Source organism: Bufo bufo, chromosome 5 (genome assembly GCF_905171765.1).
Source record: "Bufo bufo chromosome 5, aBufBuf1.1, whole genome shotgun sequence".
Classification (NCBI taxonomy): Eukaryota; Metazoa; Chordata; class Amphibia; order Anura; family Bufonidae; genus Bufo; species Bufo bufo.
In genome coordinates, this window is record NC_053393.1 from 16,082,142 (window position 1) to 16,108,653 (window position 26,512).

General features: G+C 45.9%; 1 protein-coding gene across 1 annotated transcript; it reads left to right on the plus strand.

The window, feature by feature from the left end:
• The first annotated feature begins 3,472 nt into the window (after positions 1 to 3,472).
• On the plus strand, positions 3,473 to 9,972 carry LOC121001429 (ly6/PLAUR domain-containing protein 2-like). Its single transcript, XM_040432492.1, has 3 exons — positions 3,473 to 3,640; positions 7,313 to 7,432; positions 9,549 to 9,972. The coding sequence occupies exons 1-3, from the start codon at positions 3,589 to 3,591 to the stop codon at positions 9,788 to 9,790; spliced, it is 414 nt and encodes a 137-aa protein (XP_040288426.1). The 5' UTR covers positions 3,473 to 3,588; the 3' UTR covers positions 9,791 to 9,972.
• The last annotated feature ends 16,540 nt before the right edge of the window (positions 9,973 to 26,512 follow it).

Genomic DNA, 26,512 nt, shown 5'->3' on the forward strand with positions numbered 1-26,512 from the left:
TTGGTGCAGGTTGCCATGTACAACTCTTTTGTACTATCCCGAAGCGCTGGCAGCACAGGGACATTCCTCCAATTCTATGAGGCAGTCCTCAAGGACCTGATCTTTTCGGACCGGGAAAGAGCAGGCCGGAGTACCTCGGGAATTGGAGGCGCCCGGATCGTCCCTGGCCAACACTTTCCAGGTGTGGTCCCCCATACTGGAAAGAAGGGACGAACCCAAAAAAAGTGCAGAGTGTGTCGCAGGAGGGGGATACGGAAGGACACCACCACTCAGTGCGACACTTGCCCCGATCATCCGGGCCTCTGCGTTATCGATTGCTTCAGGGAGTATCACACTTCCATGGAGTACAAAATTTTTATAATCCCCAACAGTCCACTAGAGAACATAAAAAACTATGGCTCTCAGACTTTGGAGACACGGAAACATTTTTTTTTCCCCAAAAAATATTCGTTTTAGTGCAGGCATCGTCAAACTGCGGCCCTCCAGATGTTGTAAAACTATAACTCCCAGCATGCCCAGACAACCTACAGCCATCAGCAGGGCATGGTGGGAATTGTAGTTTTACAACATCTGGAGGGCCGCAGTTTTTAGGATGCCTGCTTAGTGTCTCCAAAGTCTGAGAGCCATACATATTGGGCATCGTCGCGTGCGTAAAAGTCGTCGCTATAAAAATAACTTTTGGCCAAATGCCTCGGATGAACGGTGTTAAAAATATAAAATAAAAATGGTGCCAAAACACCCATTTTTGGGCAAAATTTCCATTTGAATCCTTTTTGCCGGTAATAAAGCAAGGGTTAACAGCCAAACAAAACTCAATATTTATGGCCCTGATTCTGTAGTTTGCAGAAACTCCCCATATGCGGTCGTAAATGGTTATATAGCCGCACGGCAGGGCATAGAATGAAGGGAACTCCATATGGTTTCTAGAAGGCAGATTTTGATGGACAGTTTTTTTTTTTTACACCATGTCCCATTAGAAGCCCCCCCTGATGTAGCCTAGACTAGAAACTCCAAAAAAGTGACCCCATCTAAGAAACTACACCCCTCAAGGTATTCAAAAGTTACTTTACAAACTATGTTAACCCTTTAGGTGTTCCACAAAACTAAATAGCGAATGTAGAAACAATTTTAGAATTTTTTTTTTGTTACATTGCCTCAAAAAAGAGTAATATAGAGCAACCAAAAATCATATTTACCCCTAAAATAGTCCCAAAACAACAACCACCTTATCCCGTAGTTTCCTAGATGGGGTCACTTTTGTGGAGTTTCTACTCTAGGGGTGCATCAGGGGGCTTGAAAGGGTACATGGTGTAAATAAACCAGTCCAGCAAAATCTGCCTTCCAAAAACCATATGACGTTCCCCTTCTTCTATGTCCTGCCATTTGGCCAAATAGTAGTTTACGACCACATATGGGGTGTTTCTGCAAACTACAGAATTGGGGCAACCCATTTTGAGTTTTGTTTGGCAGTTAACCCTTGTTTTACTCCTGGAAAAAATTGATTATATTGGAAAATTTTCCAAAAAATTGAAATTTCAAAATTGTTTCTCCATCTGCCATCAACTCTTGTGGAAGACCTAAAGGGTTAGCAAAGTTTGTAAACCCAGTTTTGAATACCTTGAGGGGTGTACTTTCTTAGATGGAGTCACTTTTTTGAAATTTCTATTCTAGGGGTGCAACAGGGGGCTTCAAATGGGACATGGTATAAACAAAACCAGTCCTGCAAAATCTGCCTTCCAAAACCCATATGGTGTTCCCCTCCTTCTATGTGTTCCCGTTCGGCCAAACAGTAGTTTACGACCACATATGGGGTGTTTCTGAAAACTACAGAATCGGGGCAACCCATTTTGAGTTTTGTTTGGCAGTTAACCCTTGTTTTACTCCTGGAAAAAATTTATTATATTGGAAAATTTTCCAAAAAATAGAAATTTCAAAATTGTTTCTCCATCTGCCATTAACTCTTGTGGAAGACCTAAAGGGTTAATAAAGTTTGAAAAAACAGTTTTGAATACCTTGAGGGGTGTAGTTTCTAGAATGGGGTCATTTTTTGGAGGTTTCTATTATCTAAGCCTCACAATATGACTTCAAACCTGAACTGGGATTTTGAAGATTTCTGAAAATTTCAAAATTTGCTTCTAAACTTCTAAGCCTTGTAACATCCCCAAAAAATAAAATATCATTCCCAAAATGCTACAAACATGAAGTAGACATATGGGGAATGTAAAGTCATCACAATTTTTGGGGGTATTACTATGTATTACAGAGGTAGAGAAACTGAAACTTTGAAATTTGCAAATTTTTCAAAATTTTCGGTAAAAATTGTATTTTTTATGCAAAAAAATTAACTTTTTTGACCCAATTTTAGCAGTGTCATGAAGTACAATATGTGACGAAAAAACAATCTCAGAACGGCCTGGGTAAGTCAAAGCGTTTTAAAGTTATGAGCACTTAAAGTGACACTGGTCAGATTTGCAAAAAATGGCCAAGTCCTTAAGGTGAAATAGGGCTGAGTCCTTAAGGGGTTAAATGATGCAAATCTTCAAACAATCCATGTTAATTCCAGGTTGCGAGGCACCAAAATACAAAAAAAGTCAAGGGGGTGAATACTTTTGCAAGGCACTGTATATAACAGTTATATGACATCCAAACATGAAGTCACTGTAAATAACTCTGCTTTTGTATTTAACACACAAACATAGGAACTGTATTAAGGCTATTAGCAGGTTAGCTGTATAAACATATAAGCTATACTAGCAACCTAGGACAGGTCTTAGCTGGCCAGATACACAGCAAGCCAGTAGAGTGGTCACCAGCACCCACGTTCAAAACACTGATTTTTGCCTCAGAGATTTGAGAAAGGAGTCCCTGTAGCGTGTAGTATCTTACATGTTCTGGCCGTGTTTTGTGTCAAGGGATTTCTCCACACAGGTGGATTTGAAGCTTCTCCATCTACTGATCCTCCATAAATGTTTCTAATGAGAGGTTTATAATCTGTGAGTCAGATCAAGGTATCCAAATAAAAAGTTCTAATCCTTTAAGCCCCACCTGTTCTCAAAAACAATGCGAAACATATTCAAGGCTTCATTAAAAATGCTACAAATTTGTTTTATAACTACGCAATCCCTGCCCGTTACAAAATTACAGATTCTGGTATAAAGTATGCAAAAGAAAAAACCCTAAAAATGAAAATGCTAGAAATAAAAAAATGGTAGGGATTAAACTGACAGTTGATTTATGCCCTGGGGGGTGATTTATAGCAACCCGAAACACCTGAGTGGATGAACATTACAGTGTGTTCTGTGCCAGGAGTCAATGGCGTCTCCAGGGCGTGCTGATTTCCGATGCACGTCCTACCTTTAAATATGTCAATTTTGTAAGTCTCACAAGAGTATAAATAATTTAATTAACTCTGTCATCACTGCCGACGTGTGAAGGAGCTTTCTCCCTAATATCTATAAATAGAGGAGGAGACCTTTCCATCATCAGATCATCAAGTCCTCCAAGGCGAGAGGTTCTTAGAAGATTCCAGAGGAGCCAAGAATCTAGCTCATTATTAGGACTTCTGTGCCTCAACATTAAGACATCAACATGACAACTACTCGGATGTTCCTTGTGGCTCTGGCACTGTGTTTTCAGACTGGTAAGATGATGGTTGGACACCATATAACCAGTAATTCTCCGGAATGCCCTGTCTTGTGGTTGGGTCTTCGGACTTCTCCATGATGTGATTGCCTCCATCCATCTTCTCCCTGGTGGTCATCCTCACCCTTGATTTCCAATATCATCGCCTCCAAATATCAAGCCGGCATCACACATCGTCCATCATTTAGAGTTTTTTGTACCAGAACAGGAGCTGCGTCACTTCTTACAAATATCCAAATTATATATTTTTTTTAATTAATCCTTTCATTCCCCGTTAAGGACCAGATGCTGTTGAGGGTTTTTATGTACATGTGGATACGATGGATAGAACTTTATTTGGGGTTTTGGTGTTGTTTTATTTAATCTGATAATATAATTAAATTTAATTAAAACATTTTTGAAAGGGGGGTTTAAGGGCAGATTTACAAAAAAAAAATATTTTTAATACTTTGTTCTTTTTGATCTTGATTAGTGTATATTTGTAGTGAATTGAGGGTTTCCCTTTTTCTTACTGATAGTTTAGGTCGACGCGGGTGTTCTATGATTTTGGTTAAGGTTTTCATTTGTTTAAGGTTTTCTAATTTATTTATTTTTTTTAGATATTGTAACATACATTTTATTTCTAGATTTATTTATTTATTCAGTTATTTATTTATTTATTTTTGTACCTGTGAAATATCAGAATAGAGCAGTGCCAACATTACACAGTTGTCCTTGGTCTGGTAAGACCCAGCAGCTCTAGATTATATCGGACACATGATGTATCACTTGATGGCCGGGACTGATGCAGCAAATGGTAAGGTTGTTACTGCTGAATTGTGAATACAGCTCTGGCTATGACTGCTATATAGGACATGATGTAACTGCCAAATAGTGACTTCAACTCTGCATATGACTGAGGTACTTGGAGTGCAGCTCTGAAAATGACTGAATTATACAACATAAAAAGATTGCAGAATTGTAGATGTGCAATGGACCGCCGGGGAGTTCATGGAAGAGGATGGGGGTGGTAGTTATGGCCCGAAGGGAGGTTTTGGTGATCTCTCCCTTTGACTCTCCATGGGGCCGAACAGTGACAGGAGAAGGTACCCTTTCTTCTCTTGGGGCACTCCCTAAAGTTGGAGCTCTGGCCTGGTGTTAGTTGGGGTGCTCTTCATGTTGGGTGTGGGTGCAAGGCAGGAGTGCCGTTGAAATGGCCGGTGAATGGTGGAGTCAGTAACCAGGTCATTTGGTATCTATAGATATGTCTTTCTTTACTTAAGTGCAGAATGGGAGTAGTAGTACATCTGGCAGTAACAAGCGACAGTTCCAAAGTATTTAACACAGTTCAATCCTTCCCCAATAGCAGCGTATGGACAGCAATAATGATGGAGGTAGTAGTACTACTTCTTTATGGCTCTCTCAACTGAACCTAAGGCTGGCAATGAGGTTAAATGTTTCTGCAGTTCCCAAGCTGAGTGGTGCAGAGATAGGATGAGGAGGGCCAAACCATCTCAAAATGTGGAAGGGTGCATCAGCAATGTTCCCTCTCCCAGCAGCAAAGTTTCTCAGCCATAAATGTGCACAATATCTTGCCGACTGACTCCATTGCGTGGCAGGTCCTAGACCTTCTGATTTCCTGCTCTCTGGAGCACTTTGATGGTAAAGGTGCTTCCTTGGCTGAAGATGTATCAGAGATGGGGATTCTCTGAACTTGGGCCCACTGTAGCACAGTAAAGAACAGACTAAGTAATGAGGAGGCGAACATAGGTCCATCTCCCGGCAACCCAACAGAATTAGCCAAGCTGTTAACCCTTAGTTGTCCATACAGTGCTATTAGGTGACCCTTCTCTGGGGTACTGCAGATGTCGCTCTGGGTGTTACTGGAGTATATGACATGATGAAACTGCTCAACTCTGAAAATGCCATATCAGACATGATAGGACTGCCAAACTTTGTCAATCTTGGCAATAAAAAATGTCAAATTGTATCTGCAGATCTGAGTGTGATTAGAGCAGGGGTGCACAACCTGCGGCCCCCAGAGCCCTGGTTTGCGGCCCCCATCCTGCTGGGCAGAAACACAGCTGATCATGCGATCAGGTGTGTCTCTGCCCGGAGCCGCAGAATTGCAGGAGCAGAACAGGTCCCCGGCTGTCAAAGACAGCGGGGGAGCCGAGGAGAAGGCAGAAGCAGTATATCAGTGTATCAGCGCTTGTCCTCACACAGGTGAGCGGCGCGCTGTGCAGTTTAGACCCGGCGATCACTTGATCGCCGGGTGTCAGGGGCAGAGGAGTGCAGAGCCTCACCAGCTCTGCCCTGTACAAAGCCCCCCTCAGCAGGCTGGTTTTCCCTGTAACTGGGGCTCCTGGCAGGTTTTAGCGCTGCCCTAGCCAGTAAAACGGCTATGGCAGCGCTAAAGCCCGCCCATCAGAGCCGGTGACGTCAGCGGCTGGGTGGAAGCCTCCGCCCGGCAGTGTGTTATTGTAAACAAAAGAGCCTGTGCAAGGGAGCATAAGATGCTCCGATGGTAACATCAGGGGGGCTGCCGGGGTGAAACTCTGGGTTTGTCCAGGTTCAGTTCTGACCCCGGACAACCCCTTTAAAGGGATTCCTAGTTAAAATGATGTTTAACCAGATCCTGCAGCATAGTCCCTGACACAGAAGATTCCTACTGCTCCGTGCTGCTCTCGCTGTCTCCATCCTCCTGTGTCGGAGCACCTCTACAGCAAATGACTGGCTTCAGCGGTGACACGCTGGTTGTGGCCACATCACCACTGAAGCCAGTCATTGGCTGGAGCGGTACAAGTGACTATGCCTATATCCAACCAGATGTAAGCAGCGCCGGGACTGGAAAATGGAGACAGCGGGAGCGGCAGGGAGCAGGAGAGTATGAACCTTGTGTTTCAGGCCCATGCTGCAGGAACGTGTTAAAAATCATTTTTTACCAGGAAATCTCTAAGCCGCTGTTACACGGCACGATATTCAGGGCAATTACTGGGAACAACTGTTCATAGGAGCGATCGTTCCTGATATCTGGCGGTATAATCGTGTGATCAGCCGATAGACAAGGAATCACTCGTTTGTCGGCTGATTTGCATACTTTATCAGGATGAAAGATGTATAATTATCGTCAGCACATCTCACCGTGTAATCAGGAATGTGCTGCCGATAATCGATAGAAGAGGGAGGAATGACTGTGGTAGTGATCATTCCTCCCCAGTCACTTTGCATTAGCCCGTGTAATAGGCCGATGCAAACAAAAGCTGATTAACTTTATTTTGTGGCCCCTTGTGCACCCCTGGATTAGAGTATAAGATCTAATTTAACTACTGAACTGGGAAATCATGTCTAGATACAATTGCAAAATAAGGCATAATGTAAATGTCTAACTGTGACTACAGTTCTCATTGTGCCTAATGTATACCGCATGGTAAATGCTACGGTAAATTGAGAAAATAGCTCTGGATGTGACTGACAGGAAAGATCTCATGTACCTACCAAATTGTGAATGCAGCTCTGGATGTGGTTCAAGTATAGGGCATGATGTAACTGTCGAACTGTGAATGCAGCTCTGGATGTGACAGAGGAATAAACAATATACTGTAAATGCAAAGTTTATTCACTATGCATTAGGCAGTTGCTTGTTTTTTTCTTCTCTTATTTTAACGTCTTTGTCATTTGTCTTTTTAAGGCGGATCAATACTTTGTTACTTCTGCCCGGATCAAACGCTCAGCTCAGAGTGTACCGACCAGAAGAACTGCACTGCCATCGATAGTGTGTGCAAGACGACTGTGCTGAGCCCAGATGTAGGTGAGTGCATCCTCCGTCAGCTGCCAGGTCTGAAACCATCCTCGCCCAGGAAAAAAAAGAGTCCCTAATTTATTATAAATTCTGCTCCTGGGTGACCATAGTGTATGCAAAAAACTGCCTAAAAGAAGAAGCATCAGGACATTCTCCAGCGCGGTTGTCACGGATAGAGGGGAAGAGTGCAGCCCTGATCTCCACCCGCATCTCTGACCCTACCTACTTGCACGGCCCGTCCTAACTGATGGCATACAACTTGGCGGCAGTCCCTAGCTAGATACGTGCAGGGCCCTAGAGAAGATAAGAGGAAACTGTAACAAAGTCAAGGAAGGAAAAGTCAAAGCCAGGAGGTCAGGCAGGCACACAAGGAGAAACACAATAACAGAGTCAACACAATCCGAAGTCAGAAGCCAGGAGGTCATGACAATTCCAGGGAGGTCACAAGGTCGAGGTCAAAGACAAAGCCGAGGTCAAAACACACAGAGTACACACTATAGCAATATGCTGGTGAGGGTAGCAAGACCAATCACAGGCAACCTGTGGCCAGCAGGCTGCCTGTTTAAATCCCAATTACTGAGTCACGTGACGTGGCCAGCGTCGCGTGACTCGTCTCCCGTACCTCTATACAGCTTAGCGCCGAGTCATCGCTCTCGGCGCTCATTACCTCTGCAGCTCGTTTCCTAGGGGATGGAGGACGCCGGCCATGCTGAGGAGGCGTGCGCGGCCGGGTCCTCCCTGCCCCGGTGCTGCCTTGTAGACGCTGACACTGGCCGCGTCCTCGCTCCTCACTCTGTGCGGGATGCCCGCGGCGCTGCGGATGGAGAGCACGTTGCTGGCTCCCCGTTACAGCTGTATGTTTGATAGGATAAATACATGTCCACATTCAAAAATTCATCGGACCATAAGACCTTACTAATATACATAACCTAGGCAGCAGACAAAGAGTTCTCATTCCGCACTAAGCTACAGTATAAGCAGTTAGTATTATAACATTGGGTATTCGTTAAACCTATGTGCCTAGCAGCAAATATAGTCAGGTCATCGAATAAAGGGGATCGTTCAGGCTGGATGTCGATCAGACCATCACCCTATATTCGATAACCACAAAAATTCGATAACCGCGATTCACAATATGTTCTGGTTAACAGATATAATAGTCATTCAAACCAGAATCTCGATTAGATGGTCTCCAAATATTCGGCATTAATAATCGCTATTAAACATGTTGGAATACATTTGTATAATTTTCCCAGATAGCAGGACGTGGTTTCAGTTTGATTATTGGCTGTGAGTTACAGGTGTTGTATCGATCCAACACCATATATTCGGTTGGCTCACAAAGTCAATATTTCGTTATAGAAACACTATATCAGATTCCACAGATTAGCTTGAATAATTTGGGATTCCAGCTCTCTGGTGGCGTCCCACCTCTTTATGAGCTGTACTACTCCCTTACCTCCAAAGCGAAATAAAGCCTTTCCTCTGGTCTCCGCTGTTTCAGCATCCCTCGTGCTCAAATCCTGGGTTGCTCCAATTAAGGTGGAGTGGAACAATATGGCTCCAGGGAGTTCTTTAGTAGGCATGGGACAATCTGTTCTCAGCCAGCAGATAAGAGAGAGGTGCAGATCCTGGTGGTCTGTAGCGTACGCAGAAATGGTGGTATTGGAGGGTACAAATTTCTACCAGACGCGTTTCGAAGTCTTGTGGATTCAGACTTCTTCCTCAAAAGGGACTTTATTTCTGCTGGAATAAAATAAAAGTTCATATTTTAATCTGACCTGTACAGACAAACTGAGGGCACCGCAATGGGCACGAAGTTTACCCCAAACGCTGCCAATCTAGGGATTTCTTCCTAATGATTTATTAAACTGGTAGTGTATATATTTTATGCTGTTTTTTATTCCCACTGCTTCAATATTACCAGGGCAATTATATATATAGCATGGACAGTTATAATTGTTATATTGTTATGTTACTGATTTCCCATGATGAACCCTCTTATTTTTGATATTTGAATATTAGGCAAGTGTGCACATGCAGTATACTGACACTGCATCGCCCATACATCCTGAATGCTGGAAATGACCTGGAAATGGAATAATGTTATATATGTTATATTTAGGTTTCCCATTCCAAGGGAACGAGATCGTGATCCGTGGCTGCTCCACACGTACCAACTGTATAGCCAGTGATCAAGATGAACTTGGAAACTCACGCTTTGTATTGTGCTGCAACATTGACCTTTGTAATAGCAGAGGACTCAACACTACTTCGGATATTAGTAGAGCTGCTGCGGAAATCAGAGTGGCAATGGGAGTATTCCTATTAGGAATTTTGGTACCGCTTATTGTAATATGGCCATGAATGGAAATCTATGGATGATGCACGGTGTGTGCCCCAAGCTGGAGTCACAATTCTTATAATATTTATATGCATACAAGACTAAGAGCAACTCAATATACTGTAATGTGTAAGCGCTCACCAGTCCGTGGCGCCGGAAACCATGTGAATGTTAATTATTAAATAGAAGAACACACTTTATTTATATCCAGTTCACACAATAAATAATGTAAGATAATTATGAGTCTGTGAAGGGAATTCTGGTTCTGTGATATTGATGACCTCATCAGGATATGTCACCAGTTTTAGACTGATGGAGGTCCGGCTATCAGCATCCTGCATCCTCCTCTAGTGCAAGAGCTGCGTTCTCTTCAGTGTTTACCTGTATTTCATCTACGTACAATGTAGGGGCAATGAAGTGTAATTAACAATTGTCCATTCATAGGGAGAGGAAGCTGTAATTACCCTACAATGAAGACGGTGTGCAGGTAAACAATAAAGAGAATGCAGCTCTCGCACCAGTGCCACAGCTTCCTTCAAATAGCGAAATGCCGAGAGCCATGGGATAAAGAGTAAAAGATATTATTGTCAGGGCCCCCTCAACAGTATTATACAATAACATTATATACAGTGAAACTGTAGAAAACGGACCAAGCGGCTGCCAGGCCTCATTAGCTCCACTGTCATCTAAACTGCGCGGTCCTCACATTGTCAGCTCCACTGTCATCTACACTGCAAAGTCCTCACATTGTCAGTTCCACTGTCATCTACACTGCACGGTCCTCCCATTGTCAGCTCCACTGTCATCTACACTGCATGGTCCTCACATTGTCAGCTCCAATGTCATCTACACTGCACGGTCCTCACATTGTCAGCTCCACTGTCATTTACACTGCATGGTCCTCACATTGTCAGCTCCACTGTCATCTAAACTGCAGGGTCCTCACATTGTCAGCTCCACTGTCATCTACACTGCACGGTCCTCACATTGTCAGCTCCACTGTCATCTAAACTGCACGGTCCTCACATTGTCAGCTCCACTGTCATCTAAACTGCACGGTACTCACATTGTCAGCTCCACTGTCATCTACACTGTATGGTCCTCACATTGTCAGCTCCACTGTCATCTACACTGCACGGACCTCACATTGTCACCTCCACTGCACGATCCTCACATTGTCAGCTCCACTGTTATCTACACTGCACGGTCCTCACATTGTCAGCTCCACTGTCATCTACACTGCACGGTCCTCACATTGTCAGCTCCACTGTCATCTACACTGCACGGTCCTGACATTGTCAGCTCCACTGCCATCTACACTGCACGGTCCTCACATTGTCAGCTCCACTGCCATCTACACTGCACGATCCTCACATTGTCAGCTCCACTGTCATCTACACTGCACGGTCCTCAAACTGTCACCTCCACTGTACACTCCTTACATTGTCAGCTCCACTGACATCTACACTGCACGATCCTCACATTGTCAGCTCCACTGTCATCTGAACTGCGCAGTCCTCAAATTGTCAGCTCCACTGTCATCTACACTGCACTGTCCTCACATTGTCAGCTCCACTGTCATCTACACTGCACAGTCTCACATTGTCAGCTCCACTGTCATCTACACTGTATGGTCCTCACATTGTCAGCTCCACTGTCATCTACACTGCACGGACCTCACATTGTCACCTCCACTGCACGATCCTCACATTGTCAGCTCCACTGTTATCTACACTGCACGGTCCTCACATTGTCAGCTCCACTGTCATCTACACTGCACGGTCCTCACATTGTCAGCTCCACTGTCATCTACACTGCACGGTCCTGACATTGTCAGCTCCACTGCCATCTACACTGCACGGTCCTCACATTGTCAGCTCCACTGCCATCTACACTGCACGATCCTCACATTGTCAGCTCCACTGTCATCTACACTGCACGGTCCTCAAACTGTCACCTCCACTGTACACTCCTTACATTGTCAGCTCCACTGACATCTACACTGCACGATCCTCACATTGTCAGCTCCACTGTCATCTGAACTGCGCAGTCCTCAAATTGTCAGCTCCACTGTCATCTACACTGCAAGGTCCTCATATTGTTAGCTCCACTGTCATCTACACTGCTTGTGTCATGGCTGAGGGTGGGGGAAACCCTCAGCCATGCGATGTCAAGGAATAAGGAGGCTGCTTGACCAGGACAACAGAATTAGGGAGCAGGTCACCTCCTAACGCATCCCTAAATCTGACTCTGACTCCTAGCTGTATGAGCCAACCCTGAAGGTAGGAGGACTCATACTCAGGAACCTCGGGACCCTACTAGCCCTCAAGGGATCCCTGAACTAGGAGCTGGGTAAGACAACCTGTTCCTCCTTGACACGGACGAACAGGAGTCTAAACTGGCCAAACTGCAAGGAAGGGGAAACATAAACAACCTATGGATATGGCAGGTGAGGAAAACCACTTCCACCCCTACCTGCCACAGACACACTGACTGGATCCCGTGCTCAAATGCTGACGTCCACACCAAACATAAAAAGGACACAGCACACACACAAAAACACACAGGAACCCAGATCCATAGCTGCAGTAAGAATAGACACCACACACACATAAAGTAACATTGTGACATAATATTTATGACCACAAGGGTGGCCCTCACTGGCAGATAGTATAAGAGACCAGGAGGATGACTCCAGCTTACTGCAAGGCCTGAGTACCCCTCAGTTACAGGTCTCAGAAGAGGCTAAATAGCCCAAGTGGCCACACCCACACAAACACACACTGGAAAGGGAATTAACCGTTCCAAGGCCAGACAAGGTAGTGAAGCCACTTAAAGGGAAAAGCACAAACAAGCATTCCACTGCACCTGTTACCACCGGCAACGGCATGGGTGGCAACCATGTCCTGGGGAACAGCCAGCAGGCCAAGACACTGCCACCATATGCACACAACACCACACATTGCCGCGGATAACCGCAAGTGAAGGGAGGTGTCACAGTGCACACATATATAAATCTCGTGCACCACAAACAGGGAAAGTGCACACATACAAAGACAGATTGTCAGGTGGAACCGCCTGCCCTTGACAGCAAGCTGCCCAGCAACAGCTCAGGCTGCTATACTGCCAATACTATAATGTTGCCAGCGGCAACCAAACATGAGGCAACATACTGCAGCCCTAACCTGTGATTGAGAACAAAACCAGACCGCAGACGACTGCACGCGGTGCCGGGAGTCACGACCATGAACAGGGTCGTGACAGCACGGTGCTTACATTGTCAGCTCCACTGTCATCTACACTGCACGGTCCTCACATTGTCAGCTCCAATGTCCTCTATACTGTATGGTCCTCACATTGTCACTTCCACTGTCATCTCCACTGCAAGGTCCTCAAATTGTCAGCTCCACTGTCATCTACACTGCACAGTCCTCACATTGTCAGCTCCACTGTCATCTACACTGCACGGTCCTCACATTGTCACCTACACTGTCATCTAAACTGCATGGTCCTCACATTGTCAGCTTCACTGTCATCTACACTGCATGGTCCTCACATTGTCAGCTCCACTGTCATCTACACTGCACGGTCCTGACATTGTCAGCTCCACTGTCATCTACACTGCGTGGTCCTCACATTGTCAGCTCCACTGTCGTCTACACTGTACGGTCCTCACATTGTCACTTCCACTGTCATCTCCACTGCAAGGTCCTCAAATTGTCAGCTCCACTGTCATCTACACTGCACAGTCCTCACATTGTCAGCTCCACTGTCATCTACACTGCACGGTCCTCACATTGTCACCTCCACTGTCATCTAAACTGCATGGTCCTCACATTGTCACCTCCACTGTCATCTACACTGCACAGTGCTCACATTGTCAGCTCCACTGTAATCTAAACTGCACGGTCCTCACATTGTCAGCTCCACTGTCATCTACACTGTACGGTCCTGACATTGTCAGCTTCACTGTCATATACACTGTACAGTCCTGACATTGTCAGCTCCACTGTCATCTACACACTGTCATCTACACTGCACGGTCCTCACATTGTTAGCTCCACTGTCATCTACGCTGCACGGTCCTCACATTGTCATCTCCACTGTCATCTACACAGCACGGTCCTCACATTGTCAGCTTAAATGTCACTTACACTGCAAGGTCCTCACATTGTCAGCTCCACTGTCATCTAAACTGTCCTCACATTGTCAGCTCCAATGTCCTTTACACTGTACGGTCCTCACATTGTCACCTCCACTGTCATCTCCACTGCAAGGTACTCAAATTGTCAGCTCCACTGTCATCTACACTGCACGGTCCTCACATTGTCACCTTCACTGTCATCTACACTGTACGGTCCTCACATTGTCACCTCCACTGTCATCTCCACTGCACGGTACTCACATTGTCAGCTCCACTGTCATCTACACTGCGCGGTCCTCACCTTGTCAGCTCCACTGTCATCTACACTGCACGGTCCTCACATTGTCAGCTCCACTGTCATCTACACTGTACGGTCCTCACACTGTCAGCTCCACTGTCATCTACACTGCACGGTCCTCACATTTTCAGCTCCACTGTCCTCTACACTGTACGGTCCTCACATTTTCAGCTCCACTGTCAGCTACACTGCGCAGTCCTTACATTTTCATCTCCACTGTTATCTAAAATGCACGGTCCTCACATTGTCAACTCCACTGTCATCTATACTTCGCGGTCCTCACATTATCGGGTCCACTGTCATCTACACTGTACGGTCCTCACATTGTCAGCTCCACTGTCATCTACACTGCGTGGTCCTCACATTGTCAGCTCCACTGTCATCTACACTGCACGGTCCTCACATTGTCATGTCCACTGTAATATACACTGTGCGGTCCTCACATTGTCATCTCCACTGTCATCTAAACTGCACGGTCCTCACATTGTCATCTCTACTACACAGTCCTCACATTGTCAGCTCCTCTGTCATCTACACTGCACTGTCCTCACATTATCAGATCCACTGTCATCTACACTGTACGGTCCTCAGAATGTCACCTCTACTGTCATCTACACTGCACGGTCCTCACATTGTCAGTTCCACTGTCATCTACACTGCACGGTCCTCACATTGTCAGTTCCACTGTCATCTACACTGCACGGTCCTCACATTGTCAGCTCCACTGTCATCTACACTACAGGGTACTCACATTGTGAGCTCCTCTGTCATCTACACTGCACGGTCCTCACATTGTCAGCTCCACTGTCATCTACACTGCACGGTCCTCACATTGTCATGTCCACTGTAATATACACTGTGCGGTCCTCACATTGTCTTCTCCACTGTCATCTAAACTGCACGGTCCTCACATTATCAGATCCACTGTCATCTACACTGTACGGTCCTCAGAATGTCACCTCTACTGTCATCTACACTGCACGGTCCTCACATTGTCAGTTCCACTGTCATCTACACTGCACGGTCCTCACATTGTCAGTTCCACTGTCATCTACACTGCACGGTCCTCACATTGTCAGCTCCACTGTCATCTACACTACAGGGTCCTCACATTGTCAGCTCCTCTGTCATCTACACTGCACGGTCCTCACATTTTCAGCTCCACTGTCCTCTACACTGTACGGTCCTCACATTTTCAGCTCCACTGTCAGCTACACTGCGCAGTCCTTACATTTTCATCTCCACTGTTATCTAAAATGCACGGTCCTCACATTGTCAGCTCCACTGTCATCTACACTGCGTGGTCCTCACATTGTCAGCTCCAGTGTCATCTACAGTTCTTAGTCCTCACATTGTCAGCTCCACTGTCATCTACACTACACGGTCCTCACATTGTCAGCTCCACTATCATTTACACTGCGTGGTCCTTACATTGTTAGCTCCACTGTGATCTACACTGCACGGTCCTCACATTGTCATGTCCACTGTAATCTACACTGTGCGGTCCTCACATTGTCACCTCCACTGTCATCTTCACTGTAAGGTCCTGACATTGTCAGCTCCACTGTCATCTACACTGCACGGTCCTCACATTGTCAGCTCCAAGGTAATCTACACTGTACGGTACTCACATTGTCAGCTTCACTGTCATCTACACTGCACGGTCCTCACATTGTCAGCTTCACTGTCATCTAAACTGCACGGTCCTCACATTGTCAGCTCCACTGTCATCTACACTACACGGTCCTCACATTGTCACCTCCACTGTCATCTACACTGCATGGTCCTCACATTATCAGCTCCACTGTCATCTACACTACACGGTCCTCACATTGTCACCTCCACTGTCATCTACACTGTATGGTCCTCACATTGTCAGCTCCACTGTCATCTACACTGTGCGGTCCTCACATTGTCAGCTCCACTGTCATCTACACTGTGCGGTCCTCACATTGTCACCCCCACTGTCATCTACACTGTGCGGTCTTCACATTGTCAGCTCCACTGTCATCTACACTGCACGGTCCTCACATTGTCAGCTCCACTGTCATCTAAAATGCACGGTTCTCACATTGTCATCTCTACTACACAGTCCTCACATTGTCAACTCCACTGTCGTCTACACTGCACAGTCCTCACATTGTCAGCTCCATTGTCATCTATACTGCGCAGTCCTCACATTGTCAACTCCACTGTCATCTACACTGCGTGGTCCTCACATTGTCAGCTCCACTGTCATCTACACTGCGTGGTCCTCACATTGTCAGCTCTACTGTCATCTACCCTGCACGGTCCTCACATTGTCAGCTCCATTGCCATCTATACTGCGCGGTCCTCACATTGTCAACTCCACTGTCATCTACACTGCGCGGTCCTCACATTGTCAGCTCCACTGTCATCTACACTGCACGGTCCTCACATTGTCAGCTCTACTGTCATCTACCCTGCACGGTCCTCACATTGTCAGCTCCACTGTCATCTACACTGCACGGTCCTCACATTGTCAGCTCCACTGTCATCTACACTGCGCGGTCCTCACATTGTCAGCTCCACTGTCATCTACACTGCACGGTCCTCACATTGTCAGCTCTACTGTCATCTACCCTGCACGGTCCTCACATTGTCATCTCCACTGTCATCTCCACTGCCTGGTCCTCACATTGTCAGCTCCACTGTAACCTACATTGTATCTTGGCACCGTCACTGTGTCCCAGAGATATATTCACATGCTGTGGAACGTGGCCATATAGTTCAGGGATGCCCTTCAGGGAGAAATATTTCCCTCCGGGGAACCTCCATTGCGGTGTGCCAATGGCCACAAATTTTCTAAAGGCCTCTGAGTCCACCAATTTATATGGCAGTAGTTGGCGGGCTAGCAGTTCCAACAAGCCAGCGGTCAGCCATTGGATTATCTGGCGTCATCATTTTTTTACGCTCAAACATTTGGGACACGGATGCCTGCCTTGTGCCAGATGAACGCGATGACAGCACTGTGGAAGGTGGAGTAGAGGATAAATGGGAGTAAAGAGGAGAAGGAGAAGAAGCAGGATGTGGAGCATCCCGGGAGTGTGGCTTTGTGGGTTCTGACGGTGTTGCTCCCACTGGGCTTGGTGATGGGAGGCCAGATGCCTTCTTAAGACGGTCGTCCCTAGGTGAGTGTTGGGCTTACCGCAACTTATGCATTGACTGCAAAGGCTGCAGATGGCAACACTATTGTCAGCAGGTGACATGTTAAAAAAAGCCCACACAGCGGAGCCATGTGCCGGCGTCCTTGGAGAGTAAGATGTGACTGTGCATGGTGGATGGCTCGAACCAGATACATTTGCAGTCTGCTTTTTGCCTCCTGTGCACTGCGAGTTCTGCCTGCTTCTCCTCCTTCTCCTCCCTCTCTGCTGCTCCGTCTCTCCCTCTGGTCTCCCCTCCTTTTCCTCTCTTGTGGGCACCCACGTGATGTCCATCGACACGTCATCATCGTCACCTACAACACCACTGACATTAGAGATCTCAGAGTAAGCCGCAACAGCAGGGACAGGGCCTTTGCTACCTCCTTTTCCTCATCCGATGCCAAGAATGTCCGCGCATAGGTAAGGTCTGGGAATGGATGGGAAAATAATTCCTCTGACTCGAGTGGAGAGGCTATGGTGGTGGTGGTGGTGTATTTGGGTGTGCACACAGCAGAGAGTGAGGAGGGTGCAGATACAGAGGATGAGGGTGCAGAAGCGGAAGGCTGAGTGAGCCACGCAACCAACTCTGGTGCGTCCTTTGACATAATCGCACGTACCTTCTCCAACTTCCCACTTAGGCTCTGGCCTAGTGCACCTGCCAGACCCCTACCACCCCTGTGGAATAGTCTGCCTCTTCCTCTGCCTAGAGAAGAAAAAAGAAAAAAACTTGTGCCGGATAAAAACGGATGAACCTCTTCTGCAGGCGCTGCCAAGGATACCATATAGATCAAGTAGTTAAAATGGCTTTAATACGTCTACGCCTTTCAGGGGTGAATTACCCCCTTCATCAGGACATCAGGTCCAGATGAAGGGGGTAATTCACCCCTGAAAGGCGTAGACGTATTAAAGCCATTTTAACTACACGCTTCATCTACAGTGGGATGCGAAAGTTTGGGCAACCTTGTTAATCATCATGATTTTCCTGTATAAATCGTTGGTTGTTACGATAAAAAATGTCAGTTGAATATATCATATAGGAGACACACAGTGATATTTGAGAAGTGAAATGAAGTTTATTGGATTTACAGAAAGTGTGCTATAATTGTTTAAACACAATTAGGCAGGTGCATAAATTTGGGCACCACAAAAAAATAAATGAAATCATATTTAGTAGATCCTCTTTTTTCAGAAATTACAGCCTCTAAACGCTTCCTGTAGGTTCCAATGAGAGTCTGGATTCTGGTTGAAGGTATTTTGGACCATTCCTCTTTACAAAACATCTTTAGCTCATTCAGGTTTGATGGCTTCCGAGCATGGACAGCTCTCTTTAACTCACACCACAGATTTTCAATTATATTCAGGTCTGGGGACTGAGATGGCCATTCCAGAACGTTGTACTTGTTCCTCTGCATAAATGCCTTAGTGGATTTTGAGCAGTGTTTAGGGTCGTTGTTGAAAGATCCAGCCCCGGCGCAGCTTCAGCTTTGTCACTGATTCCTGGACATTGGTCTCCAGGATCTTCTGATACTGAGTGGAATCCATGCGTCCCTCAACTTTGACAAGATTCCCAGTCCCTGCACTGGCCACACAGCCCCACAGCATGATGGAACCACCACCATATTTTACTGTAGGTAGCAGGTGTTTTTCTTGGAATGCTGTGTCCTTTTTCCTCCATGTATAACGCCCCTTGTTATGGCCAAATAACTAAATTTTAGTTTCATCAGTCCACAGCACCTTATTCCAAAATGAAGCTGGCTTGTCCAAATGTGCTTTAGCCCACCTCAAGCGGCACTTTTTGTGCTGTGGGTGGAGAAAAGGCTTCCTCTGCATCGCTCTCCATACAGCATCTCCTTGTGTAAAGTCCGCCCAATGGTTGAACGATGCACAGTGACTCCATCTGCAGCAAGATGATGTTGTAGGTCTTTGGTGCTGGTCTGTGGGTTGACTCTGACTGTTCTCACCATTCGTCGCTTCTGTCTATCCAAGATTTTTCTTGGTCTGCCACTTCGAGCCTTAACTTGAACTGAGCCTGTAGTCTTCCATTTCCTCAATATGTTCCTTACTGTGGAAACAGAAGCTGAAATCTCTGAGACAGCTTTCTGTATCCTTCCCCTAAACCACGATGGTGAACAATCTTTGTCTTCAGGTCATTTGAGAGTTGTTTTGAGACCCCCATGTTGCTACTCTTCAGAGAAAATTAAAATGGGAGGGGAACTTACAATTGACCCCCTTAAATACTCTTTCTCATAATTGGATTCACCTGTGTATGTAGGTCAGGGGTCACTGAGCTTACCAAGCCAATCTGAGTTCCAATAATTGGTTCTAAAGGTTTTGGAATCAATAAAATGACAACAGTGCCCAAATGTATGCACCTGCCTAATTCTGTTTAAACAATTATAGCACACTTTCTGCAAATCCAATAAACTTCATTTCACTTCTCAAATATCACTGTGTGTGTCTCCTATATGATAGATTTAACTGACATTTTTTATTGTAACAACCAACGATTTATACAGGAAAATCATGACGATTAACAAGGTTGCCCAAACTTTCGCATCCCACTGTATATGGTATCCTTGGCAGCGCCTGCAGAAGAGGTTCATCCGTTTTTATCCGGCACAAGTTTTATTTCCACTCCAGCACCCGTATGTATTTGGGCGCAGGCCGGAACCCAGGCTGCAGCCAAGCACCCGTTCGCTGGTCGGGATATACACCAGCAAGAGCCTATACAGCTGTTGTGACTATCTCCCAACAACCTCTGGTAAGCGAATTTTATACGCATATGCATTAATATTGTCAGCAGTACCACACATGAGGCGCTGTCCTCTCTCTCTTTTTTTCTTTCCTATTTCATCTGCCTAGAGAAGAGCAGTATTTGTGGAAGCTGATATATGGAAGGCCTCAATCAGTTGTTAGTTGAAGCTGGTATATCACCCTCAAGCAGTAATTTTGTGGACGCAGGTATATGGAAAACCTCTACCACTATTTTGTGGAAGCTGATAGATCGCAGCCCTGAATCAGTATTTTCTGGAAGCATACAAAAGCACTATAATATACTATGTTAGAAAGTATATTATAAGTATAGTCACACCTATTGATAGCACAACGTTACCAGTCCATAAAAGGACTTTTGTGGCCCTATTAGCTAGCGTTTGGTGTCCCTAAGTTCCTAACAGCTTGTCCCTGCTCCAAAAGGCAACCTCTTCCTACACTGGCAAAGCACATGAAGTAAAATGGCTGCCAGATCGGGTTCTGTTATAGGGTAGGGGGTGTCCATGTGCTTAAACGCCTCAATTGGCTGTGCTATCCCACCTGATGGATGTGTCATGGGTCAAAGTTTGGCGCAATGCAAAAGAATATGGCACGCGCGGACATCGCTATATGTTCGCATGTTTGACGGATCGCGAACCCGCAAAGTTCACTGCGAACCGCAAGGCCATCACTACTAATGATAATCAAGACCAAGTTCATCTGTTTTAGAAAACACTTATCCTGCACTTATCAGAGAAGAAGTTCCAATAAACCGTTTCATGGGACTCATGAACTGGAGCAGGGTAAAGGCACAAATCCCTCCTTTAGGCGGGGGGGTCTTCTATATAATCTCTACTGAGTACTGAATTCGACGTCAATACCATACGCGCTCAGAATCCTATTCTACACCCAGAAATCGAAATATTTTTTTCTTGGGAATGCAGATTTTCACAAGACAGTTATCATTTTAATCAGCAGTATCAACCTTACCAGGTATGTATTGTTTAATGGGGTTTATCCTGCTGACAGGTGCTCTTTAGGTTTTTCTACAATAATAACACAATAATAACAATAATATTAAGTGAAGCTCACATTGATTGTTCCTCTAGTTGAGCTATTCTGGATTCTTCTAGGCATTAAAGTTTCCGATTTCTGCCTCAAGGGACAGGGCCGGATCTGATTATTGGAACCACCAGAGTAGAGGCAGAGACCCCAGACGATTATCATGACATGGTTTAGTAGAGCAAACCTGCACTGGTTCCTCTGCAAGTTGCTGACCTGGGACAAAGGAACCAGAAAGACCTGATGTCATTCCTCACAGCGTTCTCGAAGCTGTCAATCAAATACATTAAAAAGACTTGGTCTAGAAGGGCCTATCCGCTGTGGACTCCTGATGGCCAGGACATTAACAATGATGAAACTCAAATTATTTTCCATGGATCGGTCTCCCTGCCGTATGACTCAGAAACTTGGATTCAGCCAGTGGATCGCTCTGCAGGAAATATATAAAGGATCTTACTCTGCAGATAAGTAGCAGGAGCGAGGTGGGGACCAAATACAACCAAGAACTTTTACAGAATGAAACTTTTCTGGAGAAGTGATGAGGAAGATTTAGCATGGACTCTGATTAGCGGTGGCAGCAGAACACCATAGCTAGTTACATTGTAAAAAACCTGTGATATTCAGATAAAGAAATACATTTTATGTATAGGACGACTTTCCCGGGACTTCTGTTCAGATGTTGGATGTTGGTACTCTGCTGGACCAGCTATTTCTCTTAGTAATGTGTTGTCACGCCGGTGACAGGTTTGAGAAGGTCTGAAAGAATATCTGCACATTAGTTATCTGACAGCCTCTTTTGGTTTTACTTTGTCTGTGTGTTGCTGGTATGTCTGTAGCGGTCATAGGAGGGAGATACCGCAAAGCAGGATTCAAGTACAGTACAGCGGACAAGGAGACTGAAGCAAAAACCGGCTTTGTTAAAGAACCAGATGTAACTGCCGGAAAATCGGATTAACAGTATAAACAGGTTTACACAGATTACATGAACACGAGTTAGAATAAATGTGTTCCACAGTATACACATCAGAGTCCAGGCTACACTCAGCTAATATACTCCTATCTAGCCCTGCTACCCAGGGGACGCTTCTACAGCACACTGACTAAGTCCCTGACTCTATAACCTATCACAGATAAGCACCGGTGCCACTCACAGTTCTGCAGATTCTCCTTGATCCCATAAGATGCAGTCTGGCTCGAGGTCCGGTCGCTTGCTTGTCTGTATTTCTCTCTCTGGTTACAGCAGATGCAGATCTTCTTCAGCTCTGGCAGGAAGGATCCGGCTTGTACTGGTCTCTGACACACGGTCCCACTCCTCTGTAACACACTGTGCAGTCTCTTTCTCTGGGTCACAGCTGCAGCACTTCAGTTCAGAGTCTATCTTGGCCTGTCTCCAGCACAGCCAGCTTCTTAGGACTCCATCAGTCAGGCTCCATGTCCCATCACTAGCCTTTACTTGGCTCCTAACATGGCAGCCATCCTCTCACAGCTGTCAGGGCACTCCCACCTCTAGCCAGGACTCCAACCCCGGGAACTTCTGGCTCCTCCTACCTCTTGTGTAGCTCAGAAAAAATTCAGCTTCCTCTTTCTCAGAGCCACAATGGCCTCTAGTGGCTGAAATAAGTCATTACAGTCTATATAGCACCATATTGTAAATCTCTGTGCAAAGAACAGTTATTCTAGGGGCTGACCCTTACATGTCCACACCCCCTGTTCAGGTGTGGATCATGTGACCTTCACCTCCACCTATTTATTCTGACTTTACCCATCACTCCTTGCTCTGGATAGCTTCATTTGGTTTTTTGGAAGAGCTGGAGTGTGGTTCATGGTGAAGTCCTGTTCGTCCATCGTCCATCGTCCATCAGCCATCAGCCTCAGAAGTTAAGTGTTCCACCTGTTGTGTTTTGTATTTCCCCCCACCTTTGTTGTTTACTAGGCCTCAGCGAGACGCTGGTTCCTTCACCAGGGAAGGAGCGGGTTGTCTCTGCCCGGTCATTACTATTAGGGCATCTGAGGGCCACCAGGGTTGTCTAGGTTCCTGTGTATGGGCATCTCTACCATTGAGAGGTGCCCATACGGATAGGAGTTAGGGCCAGGAGCAGGGTTTTATAGGTGGTGACCCTTTTCCTTCCCTAGCGGTGAGGCTTTTCCCTTCCTTCTTGTTGTCCTTTGGTGTTCTCCCCTACAACATCCGTGACATTATCCAGAGCCAATACTGCAATTTTTTGTTCTGATCTATGCAGCTATGGATGCTATGACTGCACTGGTCAAACAGCTGCAAAATTTGACTTTGGAGGTAGCAGACCTCCGTGCGATGGTTTTGCAGATTCAGAGTCCACAGGCTGCTGTGCGATGGTTTTGCAGATTCAGAGTCCACAGGCTGCTGGTTCCGGTGGTGGGTTCCAGGCCTGCCCTGAACCGAAGGTAGCTCTCCCGGACAGGTTTTCCGGGGGTAGTGACAATTTCATCTGGTTCAGGGAGTCATGTAAATTATACTTTAGGCTGCGTCCATACTCTTCTGGGGATGAGTGTCAACGGGTGGGTATAATTATTTCATTGCTAAAAGAGGATGCCCAGTCTTGGGCTTTTTCTCTGCCGACCGGATCACTGTCCCTCCGGTCGGTAGATGAATTCTTTAGAGCTTTGGTTCTTATCTATGATGACCCGGATCGGATCTCTCAGGCCGAGACCAAGTTATGGGGTTTGCGGCAGGGAGAACGTTCTGCAGAGACCTATTGCTCAGAATTTAGAAGATGGTCTACGGATACAGAGTGGAACGATTCTGCTCTCCGTAGCCAATTCTGCCAGGGTCTCTCTGAGAGACTGCAGGACGCATTGGCTTTTCATGAAAATCCTGAGTCATTGGAAGCAGCTATGTCTCTTGCTGTACGTCTTGATAAACGCCTGAGGGAGAGATCTAGGGGTCACCTTCAGGATGTACTGTCCAATAAGGGTACTGCTTCCTTTGACACTTATGGTGGAGAGACACGGGTGGTTGTGCCTTGTGATGAGCCTATGCAGTTAGGAGGAGCTACTTCTGAAACTACTGGCAAAAGCTTGAGTCATGTGAAAGGAGTCTGCTTTTATTGTGGCAAGAAGGGACATTTGGTGAATATTTCTCAGTACTTGCAGCATCAAGGTGTAAACAAAAAGAAAAAAACGTTTAATCCCCAAATTACTATTGGTAGTATGGGTGGGGAACAAGAAAACCTACTTTTGTCTTTTACTGGTAGTACCCATTTTCTCCTGTCTGCCGAGGTGGCGCTAGAGTAAAAAACTGTGAAAATCAAAGCATTTATCGACAGTGGGGCAGGAGTTAACTTGATTGATGGTCAGTTTGTACGCATTCACGGGTTGACTACTAATGCATTAGAGAATAGTATTTCTGTCTTTGCAATTGACTCAGCACCTCTCGCCCAAAAATGCCTGTCGCAGGTAGTGAATGACATTCATTTAAGAGTGGGTGATTTGCATCGGGAATCTATCTCCTGTTATGTGTTGGAGGGTCTGCCTGCTCCGTTGGTGTTGGGCTTACCATGGTTAAGCAAACATAAGCCTAACATTGATTGGCAAACGAGACAGATTCTCGATTGGAGTGATTTTTGCATGGACAACTGTCTTAATGCATCGTTCTCTATGGTTACCACTAAAACTGTACCCTCGTTCATTTCAGAATTTTCTGATGTTTTCTGAGAGAGGTAATCAGGAGTTGCCTCCTCACCAGGAGTATGACTGTCCTGTCAATCTTATTCCCAGAGCTAAATTGCCCAAATCTCGGTTGTATAATCTTTCGGAACCCGAAAGAAAGGCTATGCGAGAATATATCACCGAGAGTTTGGCAAAGGGACATATTAGACCATCCAAGTCCCCAGTGGCTGCTGGATTTTTCTTTGTAAAGAAAAAGGATGGTACCCTGAGACCATGTCTGGACCTCCGTGAGCTCAATCATATTACCGTCCGTGATCCTTACCCCCTTCCTTTGATTCCGGATTTGTTTAGTCAGATTGTCGGTGCCAAGGTGTTCTCTAAAACGGATCTGAGGGGGGCATATAATCTGGTAAGGATCAAGGAGAGGGATAAGTGGAAGACCGCATTTAATACCCCTGAGGGTCATTTTGAAAACCTGGTCATGCCCTTTGGATTAACCAATGCTCCTGCGGTTTTTCAACACTTTGTCAATGACATCTTTCATCATCTGGTGGGAAGGTTTGTCGTTGTATACCTTGATGACATACTAATTTATTCACCTAATATGGAGACTCATCAGGATCATGTGAGACAGGTGTTACAGATCCTAAGAGAGAATATGTTGTATGCTAAGATGGAAAAGTGTGTATTTGCTGTACAGGAAGCGCAATTTCTGGGTTACCTGCTCTCATCCTCAGGTTTTCGTGTGGATCCCGAGAAGGTCTGTGCCGTGTTGGACTGGGATCGACCCGAAAATCTGAAAGCATTTTTGCAGCTTACCAACTACTACTGTAAATTTATGTTGAACTATTCATCGGTGGTTAAACCTTTAACAGACATGACTAGGAAGGGTGCTGATATTTCTATCTGGTCTGATGCGGCATTACAGGCCTTTTCTGCTGTGAAAGAATGTTTTGCTTCGGCCCCTATTCTGGTGCAACCGGACGTGTCTGAGGTTGGGGAAGGAGCAATATTGTCGCAGGGTCCTTCACCCAGTAAATGGCGCCCATGTGCATTTTTTTCTAAAAATCTCTCGACTGCTGAAAGGAATTATGATGTGGGGAATAGGGAATTGCTGGCCATTAAGTTGGCATTCGAGGAGTGGCGGCATTGGTTGGAAGGAGCAATTCATCCTATTTCGGATCACAAGAATCTGGCCTACTTGAAGTCGGCTAAGCGACTGAACCCAAGGCAGGCCAGATGGTCAATGTTTTTCACCAGATTTAACTTCATTGTCACTTATCGCCCTGGGGTTAAGAACGTCAAGGCGGATGCTTTGTCACATAGCTTTCCTGGGGGGGGGGGGGGGGGTGAGTCTAATGACCCTAGTCCCATACTGTACGGTGCTTACTGGGCACCCTGGAAGCAGATCGACTGTCGATCTTATCTCTCGCAGATTCTGGTGGCCGGGGTTGCGTAAGTGTATTGAGGACTATTTGTCAGCCTGTGGTACCTGTGCACGTGCTAAGGTGACACATACTCGGCCTTCCAGATCTGTGCTTCCATTGCCCATCCAGTCCAGACCTTGGACCCATTTGTCCATTGATTTTATCACGGATTTACCAAATTCTTCGGGAAAGACTGTGATTCTGGTGGTTGTCGATCGCTTTAGTAAACTGGCACACTTTATTGCATTACCTAG

Excerpts from the sequence above, each read along its gene's own strand:
- LOC121001429 (XM_040432492.1), top strand. The coding sequence starts at position 3,589 with ATGACAACTACTCGGATGTTCCTTGTGGCTCTGGCACTGTGTTTTCAG. Across the intron at positions 3,641-7,312 it reads GGCACTGTGTTTTCAGACTG|GCGGATCAATACTTTGTTAC; the intron begins GTAAGATGATGG and ends TGTCTTTTTAAG. Across the intron at positions 7,433-9,548 it reads TGTGCTGAGCCCAGATGTAG|GTTTCCCATTCCAAGGGAAC; the intron begins GTGAGTGCATCC and ends TGTTATATTTAG.